Genomic DNA, 26,244 nt, shown 5'->3' with positions numbered 1-26,244 from the left:
ACAAACAATCGACCAAGAAACCGCACTCCTCTGTGTCAATAGTGATGTTCCTAGTCACTTATTCAAAGATATCTTGACCTAAGCTTGAGATTTGTATTTTCTACTTTTCTCCTGACAAAAGTGCTTATTATTTTTAGTTGTAAGTATGCACACTGTATAAAAATATCATTTATGTGCCCCGTGTCCTACAGACTTGTTTTTACATTCAAACCCTTTTACCCACATTTTCCTACTGACTGACTCTTTTCAATTATAATATTGTATTTCGGTGACAATTTAACATAATCAAAGAAAACAAAATATACATTTTAGGTCTTTTAATGTATCTCAATATTGGACATACAAGCGTTTCAAGATGTTGGTAGAAAGTCCAAGTAAACAGTTCAAACAATTTTAGATGTTACATTGTCATGCGCAGTGGCTCGCCGGGGTGGTAGGCGTTTAGTTGAGGGCTTCGGGAAGAGCGACGACGGCTTCGGGGAGGATGGGGACTCCGATGATGACGGGCTCAGCGGGAACAGGGGCGGTTTCGACGACCTGGACGGGTTCGGGGGCGGTCTCGACGACCTGGATGGGCTCAGGGGCGACCTCCACAACGTGGACGGGCTCAGGGGCAGAGTCCACAACGTGCACGGGTGTGGGCTCGACAGCGGGGCCAACAGCAACGGGGCTAACGTCAGCAGAAGCCTTGTTGATGTTCAGGATGATCTGAACGAGGGGAGTGCCTGAAGCAACCTCAGTGGACACGGGACCGGGGATAACAGCCACGGGAGAGGGCTCAACGGGGGCAACGGCAGCACCACCGTCGGGAAGGGGGAAGTCAATCCATGCGGGTCCGACAGCAACGGGCTCTGGGCTCTCAATGATGGCGGGTCCGATGGCGACGGGCTCGGGAGATGGAACAATAGCGGGTCCGATGGCGATGGGCTCGAAGGAGTCGATGATAGCGGGTCCGATAGCGATGGGCTCGAAAGAGTCAATGACAGCGGGTCCGATAGCGACAGGCTCGAAGACCTCAGGGGCCTCAGGAGCGGGCGCAGGGCCGGCGGGTCCAACGGGCACCAGGCCAGCGGCGGCCACGGCGATGACGGCAGCGAAAGACAGCAAGAATTTCATTTCTGGAAAAATAAATTATGGATATACCATTAAGTCTTTGCACACTCTCTTCGAAATTTGAAAGGCAGTTCGACAAATATCATTCATTATATTTTATAACGCATGGTTTTAAATTTTTTGGTTATGTGTGATAATAAATAAGTTCAAATGTGCTACAATTATAACAAAAACTGGGTGACATGACCAGAAGACACCATGGTAGAGATATAATTCAGAAGACAGAAGAATACAGAAGAATAAAAAAAGTGATTTACTTACTTATATGCTGCTTGTTATAGCTGCGAGATACAAAGTATCTATTGAATTTCTTTTCCATTTCGCGACATTTTATACTAAAACTTTATCTGACAAGACGATAAAACGATATAATAATTTATTGTTAGTCCACAGGATTGCTGTTTTCCTGTCTGAAGCATAAATACGTTTATGGCAGCTACTGATTATTCGGCAACTACAGTTAAAATACAATACCCAGAGAAGGGTATAGAAATAAGGATTATAGAAGTTGCGGTAGTCTCCGGTGTTGCGGGTGTCCATGGGCGGCGCTAATCGCTTACCGTCAGGTGACCCGTCTGTTCGTTTGTCCCCTATTCCATAAATAAAATGTATTATTCCGAACTAAAGTAAGTTTGGATAAAGGCAAGAAAGGAAGAATAGGAATTTAATCCAAATATTTAATCCTAAAGTCCTTGTTCTTCCTTTTGCATTCAAAACGGTAAACGTGATCCAGACATCACTATCAGTTGTAAATGATATTATCTCTATATTGTTGCAATAAATTTACAGTATCGTGGCAGAATTATAAATGTTCCGGCAACACGTTTCTTTGATAGGCTTCGTATGTTTATTTATGATTCGGTGGTCGGTACGTTAGTTCCCTATCAATAAGTCTTCGAAAATTTAATCCGTACTCCATAATATTATTGGGTCGTAAACAAAGTGTATAAACATTACCGGCTCACGTGTTTTGTTTTTTGGAACATATATTAATACATTAATCTTTTTTATACTGAGGTGGCAAGTAAGCTTAAGTTCTTGAGACTTTTACTGACTAAAAGCCACCCCGTTCCTATTCCAGTTCCGAGTTGGAGCCCCGGTAACCCTATGGTATATCAGCACCATATCGGCAATCGAACCATCAGGTCCGATTGCTGGAAAGCAGTTATTATAACCTAAGAATGTATGCAATACTAGAAAATCAATATTAATATTGGATTTAACCCACGACACGCAACTGCACCAAATAATATGCTCTCAGTCGCGGATGTGTGCAATAACTATATTTAAAGTAATCAAACTGCCTAGTAACTTTATTTGAGCAATGTGTATAATAGCACTTTAGATAATAAAATTATGTGTGGCATTATTGTTGATAATATAATTTATTAAGGCATTTATCATTATCACTAAATATCTCGCTAAGACTCCACCAAGAAGGGAGGAATCACATCTGATTGTGTCAAATCGTGTGCTGCTATTTTAGTGTAAATAGAATTGAATTTCCATTAGGCAGATAACTCCCGAATGGCTGCACCAAATCGGATAATCGTGTTCATTATTATTTGCAAAAAGTTTCCATGAAAAAAAAACCAAAAGATACAAACCGAGAATGATAGGGAAATAGAACAGGTATTTATGAATTAGGCATTAACGCCGCTGGTGTTTCAAGCGGGCAGCGGCGATTGCTAACCATCAGGTGATCCGTCTGTTCGTTTAGGAATGACCTTACCTTTCGTCTGCGGGTAAATGAGACACAATAGGAAACACATTGTATCTGGCGCAGACCAGCATACTACGGGTTAATATTCCAACTTAACTTACCCACTACTTGACATAGTTCGAGTTATTAGAACAATGTCAATCTAATTAAACCAGCACGGCAGGAAGGAGCATGACTTATCTATTGTGACAAATAACCACAGTACACGGTCGGTGGCTGCCGGTAAATTTAATGTTCCAAGAGTCAATAATTACTTCGGCGATAGAACTCTAAAGAAACGGATACCTTACGTGCTTAATAGTTTACCAGCAGACATTCGACAGGAAAATAATAAAAGAATTTTTAAAAGTAAGTTGAAAAAATACCTGTTTAAAATACTTATATAGAATAATAAATAAATAGGTACTTATATAGAATTATATAGAATTAAATATAATAATTCTAATTAAATACTTATATAATAATTATAAATAAATACTTATATAGAATTATATAGAATATATATTATATAGAATAAATAGTAGATAACAATAACTTTGTATAACAATGCGGCGCAACACCCACAGTCAAACCGCTAAACCGGTTTTGTGGGAAATTGTCATAAATATAATGCTGTAATTCTTTTATATAAATAAATAAATAATAATAATAATAATCTCTGACGAAATTCTTGGTCTGACTTAGCAATACCTATCTAAGTATTTGCTCATTGTTTGGTAGATATACTATTTGCTCACTCATACATAGAAAACACTAATTAAACATACAGTTTAATTGTAACTACTATTTAGATAACTGATGTTAAACTATTTAGAATTATAGGTAACTGAGATAGATGATTCTCGATCTTTGTTTTATTGGATCAAATAGTAATGTTATCTAACAACTAACGGTTACTTTTGACCCTTCGTGACATCCACAACGTCTAACGACAATTTGCAATCAGACCTATTTATTTTCTTGCAGACTACTAATAAAATAGATGATGATAATTACATAAAAGTAAATCGGTGGATACCGGTACCAGCTAGGTTATTCGTCGGAGCTGCGGACTGCCTAGCGGGTTACCGGGGCTCCGGCTCGAAAAACGGAGTAGGAACGGGGTGATTTTTAGCCAGTAAGAGTCTGACACTACCTTTCGCCTCACCCAAGGCGGAAGAAGTCATTGATTGGAGACCTCAAAAAAAAGTTAGGCTATTTTGTAACTGTCAATTAGAACTGCCGAAGCGAGCTCGATCTCATTCTCTGGCGAGAATGATTATTGGTCGAGATTATTTTCACATTTTGATGACATGGCGAACCGCGTTCAAGCTCTCTTCAAATTGACAACTTGTTTCGTTGTGTGAGTGAGGTTACCGGAGGCCTAATTACCCCACTTCCCAATCTTCCCAATCCCCGATTCTCTAACAACCCTTAAATTCCTAACCCCAAAAGGCCGGCAAAGCACTTATAACGCCTCTGGTGTTTCGGATGTCCATGGGCGGCGGCGATTGCTTACCATCGGGAGATCCGTCTGCTTTTTTACCGGCTTGTACCATAAAAAAATGTGTGAATTTGTCTCTCCATACCTTCATAACGGGCGCGGCTACTAGGCGGCTCATGTCAATAACCGAGTTAATTTTGTTTACTTACGCATATCACATCGCCTGATACTATTTGCTAATTTGCTATTTTAAACATAGCTACTTATACCTACCTACAAGTTAAATGTATGTATGTTTATTGTTTAACCATTCGCGGTTTTCCCAAACGTGTTAACTAATAGTTTAAATAAGGTCTTACGTCTACTTAATGTAAGTACCTATGTTTATTCCTAAAGTTTAAACTGTTGATCCGACTCGTTAACTGTGGCCGCCCATCATGCATTTTGAAAGAAAGCTACCACATGCAGTTCTTGTGAGGTAAGATCTCCTAACCAGTGTGGTGGTGACCCAGGACGGCCGCTCCTCATGCATAAGGACCGGTTTGTAATCTGCCAACGACAAGTACCAATGTGACTTTTCCGAGTTATATGTACTTTCTAAGATTATTTAGACACCACTGACAAACGGTGAAAAAAAGCATCCTAAAGAAACCTGGGTTTATAATTTCATTTCGTTTCTTTAAGTCTCAACGTTTTAAAGTATTGATATTTATTAAATATCAACAAAGACTACAGTAAATGCGTGATTGTTTTTATTTTGTAAACAATAAAATTAAATTCAGTCTGGCAGGGTCAGACGTTGGGAAACAATCAAAGCAATACAACGACTGGCTTCTGACCCCAGAGTACGACACAACCCAATTATTTAAAGATATTGCGGACACCAGCACCACCACCTAACCTAAACTGCCAAACAAACATATTCAACTTTATCACTTTGTTAACAAAGTTGAAAATTGATTAATGAATAGGTTAGCTTGACCTGCTGTCGCCTGTACCTAACACAATCTCAAGCTATTAGACGCATTGTGACGTCATTGCAACACGAACATAATCCGATAAACGCAAATATTTGATTTCGATAAAAAAAAAATCCATTATTTATAAGCCAGCTAATGGCCGTTTACATAATACAATCGGAACTGCAATTTGTAAATAAATGTTTAGTTACGTATGTAGATGCCCAATAAAGTAATATATAGGTAATGATGTCAATTCCAGAAGTTCTAGAAAGGTGTGCCTAGAAAGACAGACCATTGCATAGCGTAAGGCCGAAAAAGCAGCCTGCCAGGTGCGGTAGATCCGCAAAGGAGACCCGGGTCATAATAAGTTTATTATGACCCGGGTCTAGTTAGAAACCAAGTTATATGGTTGGTAAAAAGTGTGGAAGAACCGGCACGAGTTGGCCGGCACGACCGGAGCGATACCACGGCCTCACAGAAAACTAACGTGAAACTCTTGCGCTGTGGGTTATTGTGAGAGTGAATTTACCGAAGGCCCAATTACCCCCATTCCCAAAGTTCCCATTCCCCGATTCCACAAAAACTTTCAATTCCTAACACCCAGAAGGCTAGCAACAAACTTGTAACGCCTCTGGTGTTTCGGGTGACCATAGACGAGACGGCGGCATTTGCTTACAATCAGGTGATCCGTTTGCTCGCTTCCTAAAATTACCTCTAAATAAGAGAAAAGCCTAATTGGACCTGACAGGACCTCTACATAACCCTTCAGTAATAGAAGTAGGTACCTATACAACGAACTAAACATAGAAATACACTTTTCAATACCCGATTTCAATATCAATACAATTTCCCCGACGTCAAAAAGAGACGATAATACATTCTATTTTTGGTGTCTACGTCATATCCTGTTTTTTTACCAGAGAGGGACTTAGGCACAATGGGAAACACTAATAAAGACGCTTATCTTGATAACCTGGCTTTGTATTGGATCATTGTTAAGATTATTTTTCAATGATAACGTTTCTGAAGCAATCCATAATCAGTCGCGGTCATCAAAGTCATTTGCTGGCACCATCTCACGCAACACGCTAGCGTTTTCATCTTTATTTATCTATACATATTTCCTTTATTATAGACTAGTTACTTCCGCGCGGCTTCACCCACTCTGCTTGGCTTCTTTGGATCGTAGCGTTTATAGCCTCTAACCTTCCTCAATAAATGGACTATCCAACGTAAAAAGAATTATTCAAATCGGACCAGTAGTTCCGAAGATTAGCGCGTTCAAACAAACAAACTAACTCTTCAGTTTTATAATAGTAATAAGATAAAATTAGCTCCTAGGTAATGTGCCTAATATTCTAGACTGTAGGTACTACCTACAAAGAAAAATATAACTGTTGTATTTCCAATTTCCATTGAGTGTTTTACTGACTAAGTACATTAAATTCAAGGTTTTTTTCAAATTCGGTTTCTTGTTACTATGATTTAGCTGTAACTGAAAACTCAAACTCAAATCATTTATTGCATTCATCTGTAGGTCTAGGTACATAGATAATACATTAGTCCATTAGTTTCAACATGAACCCGGTTAGGGCACGGTAACATACATAATTACGTTAATTTACGTCAACGTATGACGTTTATTTAACTTTTTGTCTATTTTTATTTACTATAGTTAATTCCATCTACGTATACCTATTATGAGCTATTGTAAAATATTATTGAATGACCTTCAATCGTTTCGTTTGATTAATTATCACATTAATCACGTCTAGACAGATACATTACTGTACACCGTTTACCGGTTTTCGCCAATGAAGATAATATTTTACATAGGTAATTATTGTATTTAGTAGACTATAACTTTGGACTTCGTTGTCGTATGATTTAGGTATTGAAAGACGAGATAGGATAGGTTTTTTTATGAGATGAGCCTAAACGAGCCGGCGGATCACCAGCCATGTGACCGATGACGGTAAAAAATCGCCGCCGCCATGGAATCCGAAACACCAGAGGCAAATGCCTTTTGGGACTTTATTAGGAATTTGAGGAATTTTGGGGATTTGGGGATTGGGGGATTGGGGATGCAGATATTTTGGCCTCACTTACACAACGAAATTCAACATGGATCACACACTATCTGGTGGATAGTGGCTATCCAGCCTAATACAAGATGTATACCGTCTCCTTCAACTTCAGCGCACAGGCAAAACTACTGGACCTAGGTAGCTGAAACTTGACATGTATGTTCCTTAAGGAGTGTAGGGGAGCATAGAGAGGATTTCCTTAAATTCCCACGGGAACGGGAAAATCGGGAATCGCCTATTTATGCGTACAAAGTTGCAGGCAGAAGTTATTCATAAAACTGATTTCTATTAATTCTGCTACATATTTAAAGGTTATCAAGTAGTACATAGGCCACGTTTATATGGTAAATAGGTAGACTATATAGTAACAGACACATATCATTATAATTGATCACAGACTGATTACGTGTGACCTCTCCTTTGAATGAGTGATCTGATGAACAATTGCTTAAGTATTTAATTATTACGTACTAAGTTTATTCTAATATTTTCTCCTGTTGCATTTACAAACATACCCATCGGTAAAGTCGGGTTTCCTTGACCCTATAGGATAACATTGGCCCTATTTCTATAACCAATAGGAATCCAAAACAAATCGTAGATATATTCGTTTTTCATTGGTATAAAAGTTTGAATCAAAGTTACCCTGTAGAAAGAACAAAGAATTACTTCGTGAGGAAATAGAATCTGCGAGCCATTACACAGCAGTCGGTTGCCAAGCCAATACGCCAACGGGCGATATGTAGAAGTCGTTAAAAATATACGGCTACAGGTCTACTAATCACAGTACTTACTTAAATCTAAACGCAAGCCGTTATGTTCGTGTCAATAAAGCAGTGGTTCCCAATCGGTGGTCCGCGAAATGAGAAAAAAGTATAACAAGGTACAATACTGAGACGCTGATCAATGAATACCAAGATTAAATCTCAAATTAAACTTATATCAAAGGAGACAACCGAGAGGAGCAACTGATTTCAATAATCAGATTAAATAAATGAATGAAAAAATCTGAGTGTAAGACCATTACTTATGAAAAAAGTAATAACAATACCTAGTAGGTAGTCCCTAACCTAACAAGAATGATATAAAAGTGGTAACTGGTACGACCATGAAAAAGTTGGGCACCCCTGCAATAAAGGAATGTCGAATGATATTGATAGTCTAATCATGCGGATTCGCCTGTACGCCGCATAGCATGCAGCAGTTTAAACTATAAAGCATCGCCATTTATAGTCGGTAAAATAGTTTTAAATTACCTCCTTACGTTGTTCTTTCTTGAAATATCATTATAAAGGTACTTAGATACACGCAAACCCAATTTCTTCATTGATTTCTTACAAGACAGGGTTTATACATTGTTTTATACATATTTTTGTCTCCTATTTGTATTATTATAGTTGCATTGGAAATTAATGCAGTTTTGTATATGTTATCTAATTGAGCTTACTATATGAACATGTAACATAAATTATCTTTTCATGTACATATTGTAATGTTAAATCTAAAGCATTTATGCATGAAAGATTATAGTTAGATAATAAGGTAGATGACAAATTCTTCTTCGAAACTATTTTTCGAAAATAATACTTACGTGTTTTATTCTATTGTCCATTTATCGAGAAAGGCAATAAGCTATAATACATCACGGGACCATTAATAGGAACCGAGCAGCGAGAGAAAACGGGGTGTACCTAGCCAGTAAATAAAAATATAGGTGGGTAGACAAGATTTCAAGTTGCGTAATTTCGATAAAAAGGTATTCTATTTGGTTACCAACTGTATTTGATTGTAGCCAAAGCAACATAAGATAAAAAGGCTTTATCAATTACTGATTTTAATTACTACAAATTAATCAAAGTGCTTGATAAATCTCAATTTTGATAAGTAATCTTTAAATTGATAACAAATTATTCATCGTTTCGGATGGTTCGTAGTTTTAACTATATTTTTTTGTGGGTATGTGACATAAAGAGAAATGGTAAATGAATTATGTAGGTATTATTATACTAATACGTGATTAACATGCAAATTGCAACAGAGATTCCATTTATGTGAATTACTGAGCTAATTTATTCCAACATGGCTTAACCTGAAACGATTACGTTAACACGACACAGCACACAATAAAACGATAAATTAAATTCACAATAAGTTTATTGACAATATGAATAATAAATGGTCCATTTCATGGAATCTATTTTACATTTTTAATAATATTTTTTATCAATTGCACTAATATGAAATACCAACTTACATAAATATAATTCATTGCTTAAGAAATTATGAAAACATCAACATTTCCATGATACTTTAAGTCCTATTTAGCTTTGGTGTGATGCAATATAAAATGTTTACATTTGAGCTTGGCTAATACAATAAATAAAAAATAATTTACAGAAATTGATTAATTAAATTATGTGGAATAAAACATCAAAAACTTTAACACATGCTTTGCAATATTAACATTTTTCATATCATTTTACCCCTCACATACCATGCCATATAAAAATGCAAACCTTCACAATTCATAACTACATTTTGTATTTAAAATACACAAATATTGGTAGAGATATTCACACTATAATGTACAATTCCTATTTATTGATTTTGTGTGCAAATATACAGTGTGAAGTACACCCGCTTCCTGAAGCTGATGTCTTATTATGAGGTGAATAGGTCGCAGTAAAATAAACACTGTTAATCAGCTTGTTTCACAAACAGCAAACTACATAGATAACAGTCTCAATTTCTAATAATTCTACAATTAATCAATTTCAAACAAATAACACCAAATACCTCCTGCACCATTTCACACAATATTAATCTAAAATAAATAGTTGCCTCAAACTTTTCTCTCATAAAAACGTCTTCTAAGATCATCGATGTTCACAAGGTAGTAAGTGCCCGGGAACAGAATGTCTATTGACCCTGATGGCTGGTAGGGGGCAGTGTGGTAGTTCTTAGTTCTAACATCCATGATATCAGAGAACTTGCTAGGTTCCACACTCTGTCTTTCATTCAATAAAGACACAGTCTCATTTAGTGAACTCAGTAACTTGGCCAGCTTTGACCCCACACTCATGTCTTTGCATATGTTTATAGAGTACATTGTTGAAGCAAGCCCTGATCCATATGAAAATAATGCAAACTTCTTCCCAATCAATTGCTCGGGAGATTTACTGATAAGGTATGATGCAAGGCCTCCATACAATGACGGTGTGTACATGTTACCTACATTCTTTGCAATGTACAGTGAAGGCTTAGTTTTTTCATCAAAGAGAGCTTGGCTATATGTCATGAATGCTTTCTCAACATCTCTATCAAAGTATGTGTCTTCCAATTTATAAGAGCTAAATTTAGACAACCCTGGGAACTGTTCCTCCCGTTGTTCTGGGGATGCATTTAAGAAATCATTGAAACAAACCCTGGCCAGAGACTTCTGAACCAATTTGCTGTATGGGCAGTGGAACAACATACCATCTAAACTCAACAAGCCTTTGAAGTCAGGATCAACCTTCCTCATCTTCTTACAGTACAAATTGTAACAATTATCTAAAGCACTGAGGTAGCATTGGATTGATAGTTTCCCATCCACAAATGGGAATTCGGAGGCCAGATCTGGCTTGTAGAAGTCGTAGGCGTGAGTCATGTATGAAGCACGGACACCACAGTCCAGCACCAATGGTGCATTGGGGCCAATAAGCATAGCCACAGCCCCTGCTCCACCTGTGGGGCGAGCCGGGCCCTTGCCATACACTGCTATATCACCTGCCACCACTATGGCCTTCCTGCCGTCCCACGATGATGACTCCACCCAGTTGACAGCATTAAACAGAGCTGCAGTTCCACCATAACAAGCATTGGTAGTGTCTATACCTTCAATGTCAGTGGCTCCTTCCTCAGCAAACAAGGTCATGAGGTAAGTCTTCACACTCTTACTTTTATCAATGATAGTTTCAGTGCCTACCTCCAGTCTCCCTATATCATGGAGGTTGATATTGTTCTTCTCTATCAGTCGGTGTAAAGCTGTCATGCAGATAGAGTTTATGTCTTCCCTGTCTGAACAGAATCCCATCTTGTGCTGACCCAGTCCGACCGTATATTTGCCGGTAGATACCTCGTCGAATTTCTCCAGTTCCGTTTGATCGACGTATTGTGAAGGGAAGTACAGCTCCATAGCGAGGATACCGACATTTTCTACTCGTCCGCCCATCTTTGTATATTTGTAGGTAACTTTCACGATGTTCGTCGACCGTTAGTTAGTCGGGACGTGTTAACCGAGCGATGTAACCGGCGCAAACTGATGGCCGCGGGCCCGCGCCCGCCGCGTCTCGTACGGTGCCGACGTCAGCACCCAGCCTCACGTTACCGGCACGCATACACCATTGACCTAATACCAATAACCAGCTTTCTTTCGCTCTTACGCGAATATACGATAACAGTATTTACGTTGCGCGCCACCGATTAGTATGCGTTTGTAGCAATGTCACGATCAACTTATTCGTTTAGTGTTTACATTCATTCTCAGTTACCCATAAAACACCAGTAATTTTAATTTATTAATCTAGTAATTTATGCCGCAAGCGTTTCCTTCCGATATTCACATTTCTAATTTGACACAATTTGACTTTTGACAGGTAGGAAGCAAAATCATGTGGTTGTCAAATCTTGTCGTTAAACGGCAGCGTTCGGGAATTGGGGAAAAAATTATGTCAAACAAAATAATGTTTACAAATTATAATAATAAATGCTCTCGTCAAGATCTACATTTCCAATAAAAGTGATGGAATGCGGTAATGTTTTGATGGAACTCCCAACTTTCGCTAAGAATGTCGAGATAACGGTAGCCCAGAAGCATACCTCAGAAAACAGGTTTCCCAAATAAGAGGACGGTTTACTTAAATGATGAACTGAGGTGGCTGACAATCAGTAGCCTATCAAAATATTGTTCAAGTCGAGTAATGAACCTTTATTAGGCTATCGTACAAAGTATATTCTTACTAGAGTTATCTGTGTTGTAAAATGACTTGCAAAATCTTATGAACTTGATTAACTAATCTAGCAGTGCCACTGGTAGCACTACTGGTGACTCATGAAAGCGAGAAGGAAGATAGGATTAAAAATAAATTTTAGCTGCTGCAGAAGTACTTAAAATATTTTTACCTACTAACGATATAAAAGCAGCTAAAAGCCTATCGGGTTGCTTTCATTTTAATCCGGTTTAGTCCACTCAGTTACCAAGGAGCCTTGACCTTAAACAACTACTTTTGGCAACGGCATCTTACAGGTTGTGTTTATAATAGTCAGTGTCAATGTGCTGTAGACCTAGGTAACTTATTTAAAGATACTGTAGTACAGATACCGAAAGTAACTTTGAAACCTCCTGGAGCTGCGGACGAACAATGCGATTACCGGGGTTCCGGTTTCGGCCGGCTCCTAGTTTATACTTCTAAATCAGTAAGGGTCAATTCCTGTCTGATTCTCGCCTCTAAAAAAGGTGTTTTGACACCTAAACCTAAGCTCCATACAATACAAAGAGTGTCAAAATATGGAGCTACGGACTACCTAGCGGGTTTATTGGGGCGAAAACCACAAGGAACTCGGTGGTTTTCAGTCAGTAAAAGCCTAACACTCTCTCTCGCCTCGACCAAGGCGAGAGTAGTCTAGTCACAGAATGATTTTCCCATCTTAAAATAAAACCAAGTCCGCTAACAGATTAGAATAATCAGACTATCCGTTAGACATATTGCGTGCCGAAAAAAAATTCAAGAAATTAATAATAATTATCTAACCTATACATATTTACAATTACGTACGTATTTGCTACTTTACATCTATGACTTTTATTCTCGCAATAAAGTTTGATTTACCAGATAATTACAGCCGTGTTACCTGTGGCATTACCGGTACGTTATAGTACCTACGTAATCATACATTATGTACTTTACCTAGTAGTTATTACTTACATAACATGCTTCCTTACAATAGTAAATATCTGCCGGTTCAACAGGGCCGGCAGTTATAACCTAGATCTTAACTGAACCGAACGTAAAAGGTGGTATCATTGAAAATAGGTTCTTGATAATACAGCAGCGAGCACCGACAACTTCGAGTTGCGGCCGCGCCTTGCAAGCTGTAGGAGATGGGATAAACCGGAGCCCAAATGAGCTTTTTATAATATTCCAAACCCCAGAACAATCATGGATCACACAAAGAATATTCACAAGACGAGGATGAGCAAGGTGCCCCATGCCCATCCTAAAAGTCAACCATCAACCAGACTATAAACTACATCTATCAGAGGACTTAGTAAAACTTTGTTTTACGTTTAACGAGATCGAAACGTAAATAAAACTCGTACTACGCTCTCAGATATAATTTAGCGAAAACAGTCCACTCTACATAACCCCGGTTTCGCACCCAAAATCCCTTGCTCGGTGACCACTCGACGATATTTAATGTTGATTTAGATATTTATAACAAAAATAGGGCAATAAATTAAATAGATATTACTTTGTCGTCTGACTTCTGAGGCCCTAACGGCAGAAAATGCTATAAACAAAACCAGTAGGTAGGTAGGTACCTATCTTGTTTTACTAACGTTAAAATAATGGGGACATTGCTCTCGTTCACTCTAACATTAAATAGATAATTATTTGCGAAGGACCAATAGCTATTTAGCTATAAATAGATAAGTACGATACACACTCTTTTAGACAAAAAGATGGAAAATCCTAATGAACGTTATTTTTATCCACTTTATCTATCGCGTGCTTTCAGAGAATGCCACTATGAGATATAAAAAAAGACCTAGTAGCTATTTTTGATATTCGAATTGATATACATACCTAATTACCTACATACATAGTATTAGTAACGTTAGTTTTTTTTTAAGTACATATAAGTCACTTCCAATCTTTCTCTCTGCCGCCTGGTTGAACAGAGGGAAGCCTCTGTTCAGAGTTAGATACATGTACTAGGACAGCCATGTGTCACTGGCGAAAGTAGTACCTAGTGTTTGTCAGGTGGATAATAAGTATGTATGATGATGACGATAATAAACTAATGATAAACTCACATTGTCGGAGTTAAATAAAAAACCATTCTAAAACGATGGAGTTAGAGCTCCGAATTGCTTATTTTTAAAATGGCATTGATCTAAATAATATGTTTTGGTATTTAACTAAAGTATCTTAATAAAATATGTTTATGTATAAACATGTCAGTAATTTGAACCATCTGCACAGCTGGCTCGTTGGTCTAGGGGTATGATTTTCGCTTAGGGTGCGAGAGGTCCCGGGTTCAAATCCCGGACGAGCCCAAAATTTTTTGTTTTGAGAATAAATATTTTTATTGAATTAAGAATCTGGCAGGAATTCAAAGAACATAAAATAAATGACGCTTGTTAATTTATGACAATGAAGAAGTTATTAACAATCGTGTTTGTTTTTATCTTATAACGAAGCGGAAAAACAGTCTTTTATTTATTTATTGTTTTTGGCTCTACGTATGGTTAACAAACAAGTGACATTGATCTAACCTAACATTCCCCACTAGGACAAATTAAATATAAGTGGAATGCACCTATAAATCATTCTAGGTATTATTGCACAAGAACAAAAATGCTTAACAGGAAAAATAAATAAAACGTATGCAAGAAACTCAAAAATAATTGAAATAAAACTCTTTCATAATCATACTTTTTTATTCTTAAAAACTAAATTAGGTACTTAAGTATCTATGTAGCTATTCTAATTTTAAACTAAAAAAAAAAACTAGCTGTTGTTCATCAGTACGTTGACGATGGCATCAGATACGAAGCCGCTATCAGACTTAATGGCGTCACTCGACGCGCGAGGTATAAACTTGTAGAATTTCACACCTGGAGAAGAAAAACAAATCATTACATAATTACCTATGTGTTTAAATACGTAATTTTCTAGAAAGAACATTCCTATAACAACGCAAATAGGAAAATAGTTTCAGTTTATTAAATGGCCTAGACATAAATTATTCTAAAAAAATAATAAAAGCATTAATAGCGTTGAATAAATTCAGAGTTTTTTTTTTGTTTGGTTTTAAATTGATAAATTGCCAGCAGGAAATTAACGGCATAGTAACTGTGCTCCATAAAATAAATATTTAACAGATATTTTATATAAGTTTCAAAATAAAGCAAATGGAAATTAAATTACGTGACAACAAACCTGATGGATTAACGCGAACTTCAAAGTGGTCTTCACTGTTCCACTGCCGTACTCCTTCGTCTTTGTACAAGTCCTAGATAAGAAAAGAAAACATAAATAGGTACCAATTAATATAGATAAAGTAGGTAACAACATTTTGAATTTATCATTATGAAACCACAACATGAAAAAATACTTAATTCTGCGTAATGCTCTTAAAATTAGAACAGGCGCTATATATCTTTAGTTACTCGTCATACTCGTATTTATGTAGGTATGGCTTTTGCTCTTTATATAAAAAAATGTTGCCTCGTTGGTCGAGTAATCGCAAATGACACTATCGGCCAAGTGGTCTAGGGTTCGATTTCCGTTTCGGGAAAAGATTTACTGGGCTCTTTTCGGTTTATCGAAAATTTCTCAGTTGTAGCACGGAGTCTGGAATTGTGCTCAATAGGTTCACCCTTCATTACATAGAACTTCTAAAACAAATGGTAAAAAGTGAGTATAAATTGTACAGAGGCATTATATGCCATAATTTACACCTCTACCTATGCCTTCGGGAATAAAAGGCGTGACGATGCAAAAATAAATTCAGTAGGTAATGCCTTCTACTTACTTGAACTTGGTATTCTCCCTTCGGCAGTTGCATTTCATCGGCAGTGAAGCTCGCAGCGTAAGGGATGCCGTCGTCTCGTTGGCTCACGAAGGCCACTGCGTATGTACCGTCGTACAACTTGCGGTTCCAAATCTCCAGGCGAGACCTCTGATGACGGAAATGAGGTGATTTAGTAAATATGTGTACCTCGAAACTAGACCTCTAAAAATAATGTTACCCTGTCCCTCCTCAAAGTCAAAATCAAAGTATTTATTTAAATTAATCCGAAATTAGGCCCTTTTGAAACGTCTAATTTAATTACCCGTGATTCTGTCTGTCAGTGAAACTAGGTGCTCTTAAGATAGGTAAGTGCCAACTGCGAAAGTGAGTTCGTTTCTTTGTATAGAGTTATAGATAGGCTCCCTGTCTTTGCTTTTAAAACTGTTTTTTTTGGGGACAATCGGTATAAATCTTATAACAAGACGTTGAAGACAGAATCAAATCCCAAATCACCAGGCAGTTTCTAAATACTCGTACATAGACCAAATTTTTTATGAAGGCACTAAACTATAAACCAGTGAAGCCTCAAGTATCTCAACTCACCACTCCACGTTCAGTCTTCTTCCAAACCCTCAACCCTTGCTTGCCCAGTGGGTCCTGGTTCACAGCAATAATGTCCTTATTCAGCAGGATGGCCTTGAACTCTGGTTTGATGGTAGCCAGGTCCACGCTCATGAGAAGAGGGGCAGCCAATATCGACCACACTGCCATCTGCACGCGAGCCTGGTCTTCTGTCAGACCGAAGTTTCCAATCAGCAACTGTTGATGAAAAGAGTTATTTTTCACTTTTAGAAATTATGTGGAACCTTAAGACGTTGAGACTTACCCTATGTAAATATGGTATAAAACCCAAATCTTATTTCTTACCCAGATACAAAAATAAACAGACAAACTCAGGCTTTTTTTTCCTAAAACACAATTACGGAATGCTAAAACAAAATGAGGAGTCGTGAGGATCCCGGGCTTATAATTTCTAATTATAAGTTTCAAATGCCAATAATTGAGCAAGCGTGATGTTTAATGATCAAACCTTCTTTATGTTAGAAGAGGCCTTTGATCAGTAGTGGCCACTTATGGGCTGAAGATGTAATAATAAAATTCATGTTTTTGTATTTTGTTTCAATCTGTTTACAAGATCGTTTGCAGCAATGACCCAATTTACATCACTATTTAATAGTCTATATCTCCCTCACCATATCAGGGTCATTCCAGTGTCCAGGGCCGGCGTGCTGCGCCAGCCGGTCCTGGTTGTCTCCGAACCAGTTCATGATCTTGGTGAGCGAGGCCCAGGAGTCCTCGATGTCGTCCCAGTTGCGCCACATGTTGCAGTGTTCAGCTATTGAGGCGTAGTCGGGCTGTGAACGAATTTGAACATGGTATTAGAAATGAAATGAAATTTTGGAAAAGCTGATTTTGCAGAAGTATTTTTAAAAATTCTCGTGAGTATTTCCACGCACAGAAACAATTATTATATGCGAGAATACTTCCTAAAGCTTTAAGAAAAAATCTAAAAAATAAGTTATTTTCAAGCAAAATATTAATTCTTCTTCCTTAAAAATCTTCACTACAGGCCTTTGCATTACAGTGGGACGATCATGGCTGAAATCTAAATCTAAATCTAATCCTTAAAAATCAATATTTGAAGTCATATTCGAAATCAACTGACAGTGATTTCGAGGAAAACCAACACATCAAGACGTGAGCAGGTTAAAAATAAGAATTTACTTCGTTTACCAAGGAGACAGGAAGTCTCCTTGGACCTTAAGTAGATTGCTAGAGGTCATTTATGTCACAAAATTTCATTGAAATGACTTACGAGCATTTTAGCATCTTCTTGATAAGCCGGCCAGCTGCACGAATAGAGAATCTGTCGACCTGTCTCATTCAACATTTTACCAAATGCAGGATACCCTGAAATAATACAATTAAGTTTTACTTTATCTTCAAGGTTAAATTGTGTAAAGCCTATATCATGAGAACTAGTGCAAGGAAGGGCTACTCCGTCGCTACGTATACTTCGGTTATAATTCCAGATCATTAATGTATTGAGAGTTTTGAAAAACCTAATACAACATTACATAATTAAAAATCGTACTTAAGACACCATGCTCAGCAGACAGACGACATACTTGCCATTATTTAATTAACAACATCACGCCATTTTATCCCGGAAGGGGTAGGCAGAGGTATACATTACGGCACGTAATGCCGCTATACAATGTACATCTACTTTAATAGGGGGTCACTATTTGTGTTATAAATAATAGGGGTGAGCCTATTACCATATACCGGACACAGTTTCAGACTCCGTGCTACTACCGAGATGTTTTTCGAAAAACCCGAGCGCCTTGTCCGGCAGTCGTACTTGCGAAGCTACTTGACTTGACTAACGACGCAGGCATTACCAACTTGGCAAATAATAAGGTACTGAGAATAGTCACTACTACTTACCAGCATCCATCGCAGTAGGGTTGATGTAGCATCCATCGAGCTTGAGGTAGTCTATCTCCCAGTCCACGAAGGTCTGTATGTCCAGCCGCTCATTGCCCAGCACACCAGGGTATCCAGCGCATGTCAGGTTGCCATAGTCTTCGTACATGCCGAATTTCAAACCCTTGCTGTGGATCTGGAAAATGGATGACGTTGTAAATCAGGCTCCATAATCAAGGGTTGGGTTAAACTACAGAGTGCTACCTTTATTTTTAATTTCTTTTTTGTAAGGGAGAAACCCCATCTTATGACTTCTATCACCTTGGGCAAAGCGAGAGGGAGTTTCTGACTCTTACTGATTAACAAGCCCCGGTAACCCGCTAGGTAGTCCGCAGCTCCGGATCAACCATCAGCCCTACTGGGCCCCATTTGTCGTGGTCACTACGATTCCAACATACTACCTACTCATCTTGCATCTGATCATACCGCCTGCATGACCGTTACTCCCAGAAACTCACCTATGGTGATCACCTTCAGCGTTATCACTCACATCACTCTTATAAATAGCTTTCATTATCACCCATCCTCTCATAATCGATTCAATCTTCCTTTCCATGTCTTGATTGTCAACAAACTAGTATTTTGGTTCGTCCAAGACACTTACATAATCAGCAACAGCCTTCATTCCATTAGGGAACCTCTCTTTGTCGGGCACCATGCGTCCATCAGGCCCTCGCTCCTTCTCCAGCCAGCAGTCATCGATGCCCAGGTACTCATACCCAGCGTCGAGGTAACCCTCATTCACCATCAGATCTGCTGTCCTCTTGATTAAATTCTCGCTGGAATTTTGAAGACCAGGGTTAAGTCTCTTTTGTTTATTCAAAAAGTTTGTAAATAGATTTCTGCAACACATTAATAGGTAAGATTTCATAAACTACGGGCTCCAATGACCGAATATTTTTAAATTCTCAAAGTTAAAGTCAAAATCAAACCATTTATTTCAATAATTAATCTTCAATTAGGCACTTTTGAAACATCAAATTGAATTGTCCATCAGTCTTTCCGTCAGTGAAGTTAGGAGTAGCTTCAAATGGAGAAGAACGTATTCTCTTCTCAATCCTCTTTCCCATTCTTAAACCCCAAACCCCCAAAAGACCGACAACGCACTAAACTATTCTAGTGTCAAAATATTTTTCCTTAAACAACAAGACAGTGTATATTTATATGATCTCTTTAAAAATAAATTCAGGTACAGTTTGCAATTCTCAGAGTTTGCGTAGCTCGAGGAATATAAATGTAGGTAACGGCATACGTTGAGCAGATCATGCATAAACATGGCAGCTAACTGTAGAACGAATCTCTTTAGCATAGCCGCAACGAAATCTAAACTAAACTATGTCGCCCAGTTCACACTGATTATCATAATTTTGCTCTATTTTCGTACAAATAGTCTACTACACAATAATTGTTTACCTAATTATACAAAACGTAGTATCTGTTACGGAGACCTTCGAATTTGGTTTGCCTTCAAGGGAACAATTAGCTGCCTATTTAAAATTGCTAAAGAGATCCTTTTCTTAATATTACTTCCGTGGTTCGAACTTCAGAGCTCTTAGTACTAGTTTACATTACGTTTAAAGTAATCGAAACGAGAGCGCGTTCGGCGCTCTGATTAGTCGGCTCGAATAAACCAACCAATTTCGATTACTTTAAACGTAAAGCAAACTCGTACTAAGGGTACAGAGCACCTGAATGTCGTTTAAGTCACAACCTTCATTCGTCCGTTTATTGTCTGCTAAGCAATAGTCCCCCTTTGGCTTGGATTAATTTATCATAACCCTTTGAGAAGAGGAGTAAAAGGCGACGGCAGACGACGGGTTAAACTTCCACAACGCAGATAGAACTATGTCAGGGGCCACCCGCAGTTTTAAAACTTTACGGGCTAAAATCTCCAGGGGTCTAACTACTGCTGGTTATAAACCACTCTAACACCTCGCCTTTCAGCTCCTACCATCTTATATTGTCTAAGGGACAACCGAGTAACCGTCTATTGGTTTTTCAAATCAATGATTATACTTAATAACATAGAAATTATGTATGTTCTTCTTACCTGATACACTCATTGGGGTACTTCTTGCAGTCTGTGATGCAGCGGAAGCGTTCCCAGGTGAGCCAGCCCATTGGAGGAGTGAGGGCCAGCCCATTGTCCAGGGCCAGGCTCGAAGACACTCCCACGAGGAATATTAACGTCACCAACATCTGTAGATCACGTCACGGTTATGTGAAGAAAGGGTTATAAAATAGGAACCCTATACAATACGGATTAAGATGCATGATTTAGTTGAAATTAGAGAAAATATAAACTTGAATAATTTAGAACACTGTATAAGGCCTTGAAATCTGAATAGTTCGTGGTCTATGGTCAATAACCTAAGTTCAATAGTTCATTCATTGTAGACGGCTCCACAATACATGTAATTAATCTATTCTTATAATACACTAGTTCGTTACCGCGGCTTCTCCCGAATGGTTAAAGAAAATTTAGCCCATATGTATTTCTTTCCAGCCCTATAAAAGATAGTGAATAAAATACTTTTTACAATAAAATAAACCGAGAAACACCGACTTCCGAAATTAAAGTTATTTTTAACTTTTTTAGTGAAGTCGGTTTATTTTTTTGTAAAAAGTATTTTATTTCACACTTTTTATCTAAAAAAGTCGGTTAAAATTTTCTATCTCAATAACTACTTTATTTATTTGTATTGTCACAGTCACTTAATTAACTTTATTGTGATTTCTATGTGAGTATGAAGTTCCATCAATGGCCATTTCTGGTCTTCTTCAACAATTCCACCATTGAAGAGATTGAGTAGCTTCAATTTCAATTTTCAAATTCAATTTGAGTTGATTGAGTAGCTTCAATTCTAGATGAATATACCAAAATCACTATATAGTTCAGTTAGTAATAAACAGACAAAAAAAAAACATACAAACAGCCGAACATAGTACCTCCTCGTTTTTGTGAAGTCGGTAAAAAACAAAAATAAATAAACTGACAAACCCTCGTCACAAATATTACATTTACATACAATCTAGCTGGATGCCATGGTCTACCTAGTGGGTTCCGGGGCTCCGATTCAAAAAGCAGGAGTAGGAACGGAGTGGTTTCTAGACAATAAGAATCTGACACTCCCTCTCCTCACCTAAAGTGGGAGAAGTCGTTGGATCGTTGGAGCAATATGAAATCGCAAAAATTCCAGTTTCGATCACCAGATGGGGATAATTTTCCGAAAAACTCCTCGGACATATTTTTTTTTACCAACATCCTTTTTAGACTTTGACTACCAATTCTGTTGAAGGCAAATCCTCCGCAAACGCCGGTCAATATGTATATGTGTTAATATGTATAAATATTCTTGATTGAAACTTTAGGTACTAGCTCGTGAGTCTGTGAGTTAGACTATTATACAATCTGAATAACAAACACCGCCATTTCTCGAACTCACATAAAACTTATAATCAATTTGAAGTCATTGACCGCAAGAACACAAGTTTATGTGCATAGACAGTGTCAACCACCTCATTGTGAAATAACCAGTATAGGAACTAAATAGTTCTACCTACAATATTATTTATTAAATTGTTCCTGCGATATTGGGTACTAATTCTCTTCACAAAAGGTTGTTTGTTCAAAAAATCAACCGAAGTGCTAACTTTTTAGGTTTTTTTATTTAGGTTTCATCTTTATCATTCCGCTGCTCATGGACTGGTCACCTTCAATTTATTATTGTTGAATTGAATTTCCTTTCGCTCTAAATCTTACTTTAATATTATAAATGCAAAAGTTTGTGAATGTGTATGTTATTCTATCACGTCAAAACGGTTGAATCGATCAGGATAACAATTTGGAACTGGGTTAAATTATGGTCTGGGATAACAAATAGGCTACTTTTTATCCCACGGGAATGAGGGCGAAGCCTCTAGTAGAAAGGACTACAAAATAAGGATCATAATAATAGAAATACCGTAATTACTATCTAGTCTAGCACTTATTGAAGTATTTATTGCATTCATAATGTACACATTAAAAGTTTTAAATAATTATAGACCTAGCTATAATTTTAAATAGATACAACTGCAGCAACTACCACAAGCATAGCAGCCTAACTATATTTTATTATAGGTACATAATAATTTATTATGTATTGTATACGGTAATTAGGTAACTCTCACGTTTGAACTAGAATGTCAATATCAAGATAAATAACTGCATGAGCCAATACGTGAGTTTATTTGTCAATTGCGAAGGTCGTGAAAAGATCAATAGAAACAATATTCAACATTTTGTCTGAAGTTATTTATGTTGTCGAAATGGCATGCCTACTCAGGTAATCTAAATCGGCACCTTTATTAAGGAGCTATATCATCGAATCCTATAAAAAAGAAAAGTTAAAAAAAAAAAAAGTCAAAATCATTTATTTCAAATAGACCAGAAAGGCACTTTTGAACGTCAAAGCAAATATAATAATATTAATAACGTCTGTCTGTCGGTCAGTCCTCTAGTGAAGCTATTTGCTCGTTCCAAAGTGTAGATTCCTATGGAGAAGAACGAGCAAGAAACTCCATAGGTTACTCTTTTTCAATCAGATTTACAATACAATTCATGGTTACATTAGTATGATAAGTACTTTTATTTTTTTGTTTTTTCAATATCACATAATTATTTAATAGGGAATACTTATATTGAGTGGGGACAATCATCCAATGACTTCTCCCGCTTAGGGTGAGGCATGACTAAAACCATCCCGTTCCTACTCTTGCTCTTCGACCCTGAGCTCCGGTAATTCACTAGTTAAGTAGTCCGTAGCTCCATACTACAACCTAGAACCGAGATAAAATCTTTCGCAAATGGTACCCATCCGAAACGTAGGATAAAATTAAAAAAGACCTAGTTATGTGAGTCAATTACGCCACCAATACCACCATACCGGTAGATAATAAGTAAGTAGGTAGAGGTACACAATAATCTTAATGAACGAGAAAACCAGCTATACTAACATTTTGACATGCGAACAACTAAGTATACCTATGTATGTAGTTAATTTTACGTCTATGAAAATACTTGGAATTGTTCGTCCCAAAAAACAATGAGAACCCTCATTATTATTTGCAACTCACAGAATAAAAATACTAATGTCACAATTTTTAAGGAATTTTACAATTACTTCAGAAGTAGGTGACATAAAATATTTGTACATGGACTGCTAGCGTTTTATAACTTGAGTAACTTACTGCCACACTCAGAAACGAGTGATTACTTAATCTAATCCTTAGTAACGATTTTGTATCGAAAACAATTTCTAGGGGCTGGGTTTAGTAACCATTTTATGACTCTGAGTATGGATGTTAGAAATTAGGACATCAATTCAGCGTGCATTAAGTATATTGATCTAAATTCCTAATAATAAGTTCGTATTAAGTAAATCTAATTAGTAAATATTAAGATAGGTATTTGGTAGCTAGATCAGGTATTTCTAGTATTCCTTTTTGCTAATTAGATCTTTAAATCCTAATGACTTCATTTACGTTTATTTTATTTTATTAATCCTAACTAATAATGAAGTTCTGAATCATGAAGTTATCGGAATAATATAAAATTTTAACTTAAGGAAATTGTTACTTATATTATAATGTTGACTTAAAATTACGCAAAGTTATTCTTTGATAAGCATATCTTAAAGCTTAAAGTTCCCTAATCATTGCAAGATTCTGATACTTAAAGAATGGTCGTTATTCCATCATTAATTCATTTAATATTTATTTCATGTAATTTATTGAATTTGTTGAGCAACGAAAAAAAGACAACAAGTAACTGCAATTTTATTCGAAAAATAAATGCAAAGAATACTTACCGCGCCAAATTCAATCGCGTTCGAATTTAAATTGTCTCTTCTTTTTTTTAATTTTTTGTTTTCACAGGCACAGAAAATTAATTAGGTACAATAAGTAAAATTCACGCTGACCCGGAGAGCTAAGCGTCGATGGCCGCGTCTGTACGGAACGCGAACCCAACAAGGTTTGATTGCCAAATGATAAGGACACAACTGTGGACACACTATATTAATACATATAGCCAACTATACCTGTTATCTTGTCCACAGTATCTCAAATAAGTTGTTCAAAATAAACAACTTGACATTAAAGATGAAAGAAAAGTTAATTCAGTATGTAAAATTCGTTTTTGTGCATGTAGCGTAACGAAATAAGAACATTGGTGACAAAAACTATAGGTTCTTGTTGTAGGACAATAGTCAGTTTTCATTATGTTAAAAAGTAATTTCAATTGTTGTTTAACGTGAATTTTTAATTCTTTTATAAATCCTTAATTTCATATAAAATTGGGACCTAATATAATTTAGAAAACTATTATTACTTTGTTTTTGTAAGACTCGAAATCATAAATTAGAAAATTAAATGCACTTACTTTTTTTTTATATATTTAATGCAATTTTCGAATCGAAATTCATAATTTTTGGAAAACAGCCGAAAGGTTTCCAGATTCCAAAAATATAAAATCAGACCTGTTTAGACATTCAATTAATTACTTAGGTATAACTAGATTTAATTGCGAAGTATTAGTTTATTTTGCAAAAATAGTTTGAACTGATTACCTCTTTCGTGGTAAAGATAAGCAATTTTACTTGTTGATTCAGCTGAGAAATCTATGTTTTTAGGTAATTGAATTGTTTAAACAAAGCCTTACGTTATAAATATGTATTATGATTTATTTATCTCGCAACTGAAAGGAGACAAAGCTACCGACATACATTTTGACACAAACACTTGAAATTTAATACAGAGTACCTAAAATATTAGATAAAAACATCCATATAACCTGGATAAATATTTTTCTTAAAGTTACAATGCTACCGATACCAAGGCACTTGACATACATACAAATTGGTTAGTTTAGATATAAGTACAAAAAGGTGTAACTATCTTATCTGTACCTACTTAAAAAAAAACAACGACCATTTATTTTGACAGCAAACGTCACTTAAAATTAAGTGCAGTGTTTCAAGTTTGATAGGATACTTCCTTCACATCACCACAGATGGAGCCCAGTAGGGCTGATGCCTGATCCGGAGCTGCGGACTACCTAGCGGGTTTACCGGGGCTCTGCCTCGAACAGCAGGTATAGGAACTAGGTGGTTCTTAATCAGTTAGAGTATGACACTCCATAAGGACAAACCATAGGATGATTTCCCCCCTCAAAGAAAAAAAAAGTCTCCTAAAGACTTTTCTTATCATTGAAATATTTTACAATGAGACATCAATTATTTAGTTAAGAATACAAGAAAGAGTGTAAAACAACAAACACCTACAACTTTAAACTAAACCAACAATTTCTAAAATCAATCCTAAGCCTCCATTCCCTTAGGAAATAATTAGAAACATAACGGTTGGTCCGCTCGTGGCCTGTTAAACAATATTAGATGGAGCGTTCACCCCGACTGGTTTTGATAAGATTGGTTTATTGATAAATTGGTTCCTTCGCCTCGGACCGACCGACAAAACTGGTTCAACTTAGCTTTTGTATTATTTTCTTATATTATATTATGTAGGAGTTATGGAATCTTTTAAGTTTTGTAGAGAAAGCTGTTA

At 36.9% G+C, this 26,244-nt stretch overlaps 3 protein-coding genes and 1 non-coding gene across 4 annotated transcripts; 1 reads left to right on the top strand and 3 right to left on the bottom strand.

The window, feature by feature from the left end:
• Window positions 1-302: 302 nt before the first annotated feature.
• LOC118266478 (calphotin-like) lies at window positions 303-1,540 on the bottom strand. Its single transcript, XM_035579952.2, has 2 exons — window positions 1,375-1,540; window positions 303-1,118 (listed from the first exon to the last, which is right to left on the bottom strand). The coding sequence occupies exons 1-2, from the start codon at window positions 1,430-1,432 to the stop codon at window positions 442-444; spliced, it is 735 nt and encodes a 244-aa protein (XP_035435845.1). The 5' UTR covers window positions 1,433-1,540; the 3' UTR covers window positions 303-441.
• A 7,904-nt stretch (window positions 1,541-9,444) lies between these two features.
• On the bottom strand, window positions 9,445-11,930 carry LOC118266306 (hydroxymethylglutaryl-CoA synthase 1). The gene has a single exon (XM_035579709.2). The coding sequence runs from the start codon at window positions 11,519-11,521 to the stop codon at window positions 10,151-10,153; it is 1,371 nt and encodes a 456-aa protein (XP_035435602.2). The 5' UTR covers window positions 11,522-11,930; the 3' UTR covers window positions 9,445-10,150.
• Window positions 11,931-14,557: 2,627 nt separating this feature from the next.
• On the top strand, window positions 14,558-14,629 carry Trnap-agg (transfer RNA proline (anticodon AGG)). The gene has a single exon. It is a non-coding gene; the product is annotated as a tRNA-Pro (tRNA).
• A 365-nt stretch (window positions 14,630-14,994) lies between these two features.
• Window positions 14,995-24,668, bottom strand: LOC118266307 (alpha-N-acetylgalactosaminidase-like). Its single transcript, XM_050694993.1, has 10 exons — window positions 24,492-24,668; window positions 20,690-20,838; window positions 19,244-19,418; window positions 18,601-18,775; window positions 17,966-18,060; window positions 17,343-17,504; window positions 16,693-16,908; window positions 16,111-16,257; window positions 15,516-15,588; window positions 14,995-15,190 (listed from the first exon to the last, which is right to left on the bottom strand). The coding sequence occupies exons 2-10, from the start codon at window positions 20,836-20,838 to the stop codon at window positions 15,084-15,086; spliced, it is 1,299 nt and encodes a 432-aa protein (XP_050550950.1). The 5' UTR covers window positions 24,492-24,668; the 3' UTR covers window positions 14,995-15,083.
• Window positions 24,669-26,244: the final 1,576 nt, after the last annotated feature.

The sequence above is a fragment of the Spodoptera frugiperda genome, chromosome 7 (assembly GCF_023101765.2).
Source record: "Spodoptera frugiperda isolate SF20-4 chromosome 7, AGI-APGP_CSIRO_Sfru_2.0, whole genome shotgun sequence".
In the NCBI taxonomy this organism is placed as follows: Eukaryota; Metazoa; Arthropoda; class Insecta; order Lepidoptera; family Noctuidae; genus Spodoptera; species Spodoptera frugiperda.
The sequence above is the reverse complement of the archived record's forward strand: the minus strand, read 5'-3'. Positions and strand labels throughout refer to the sequence as shown.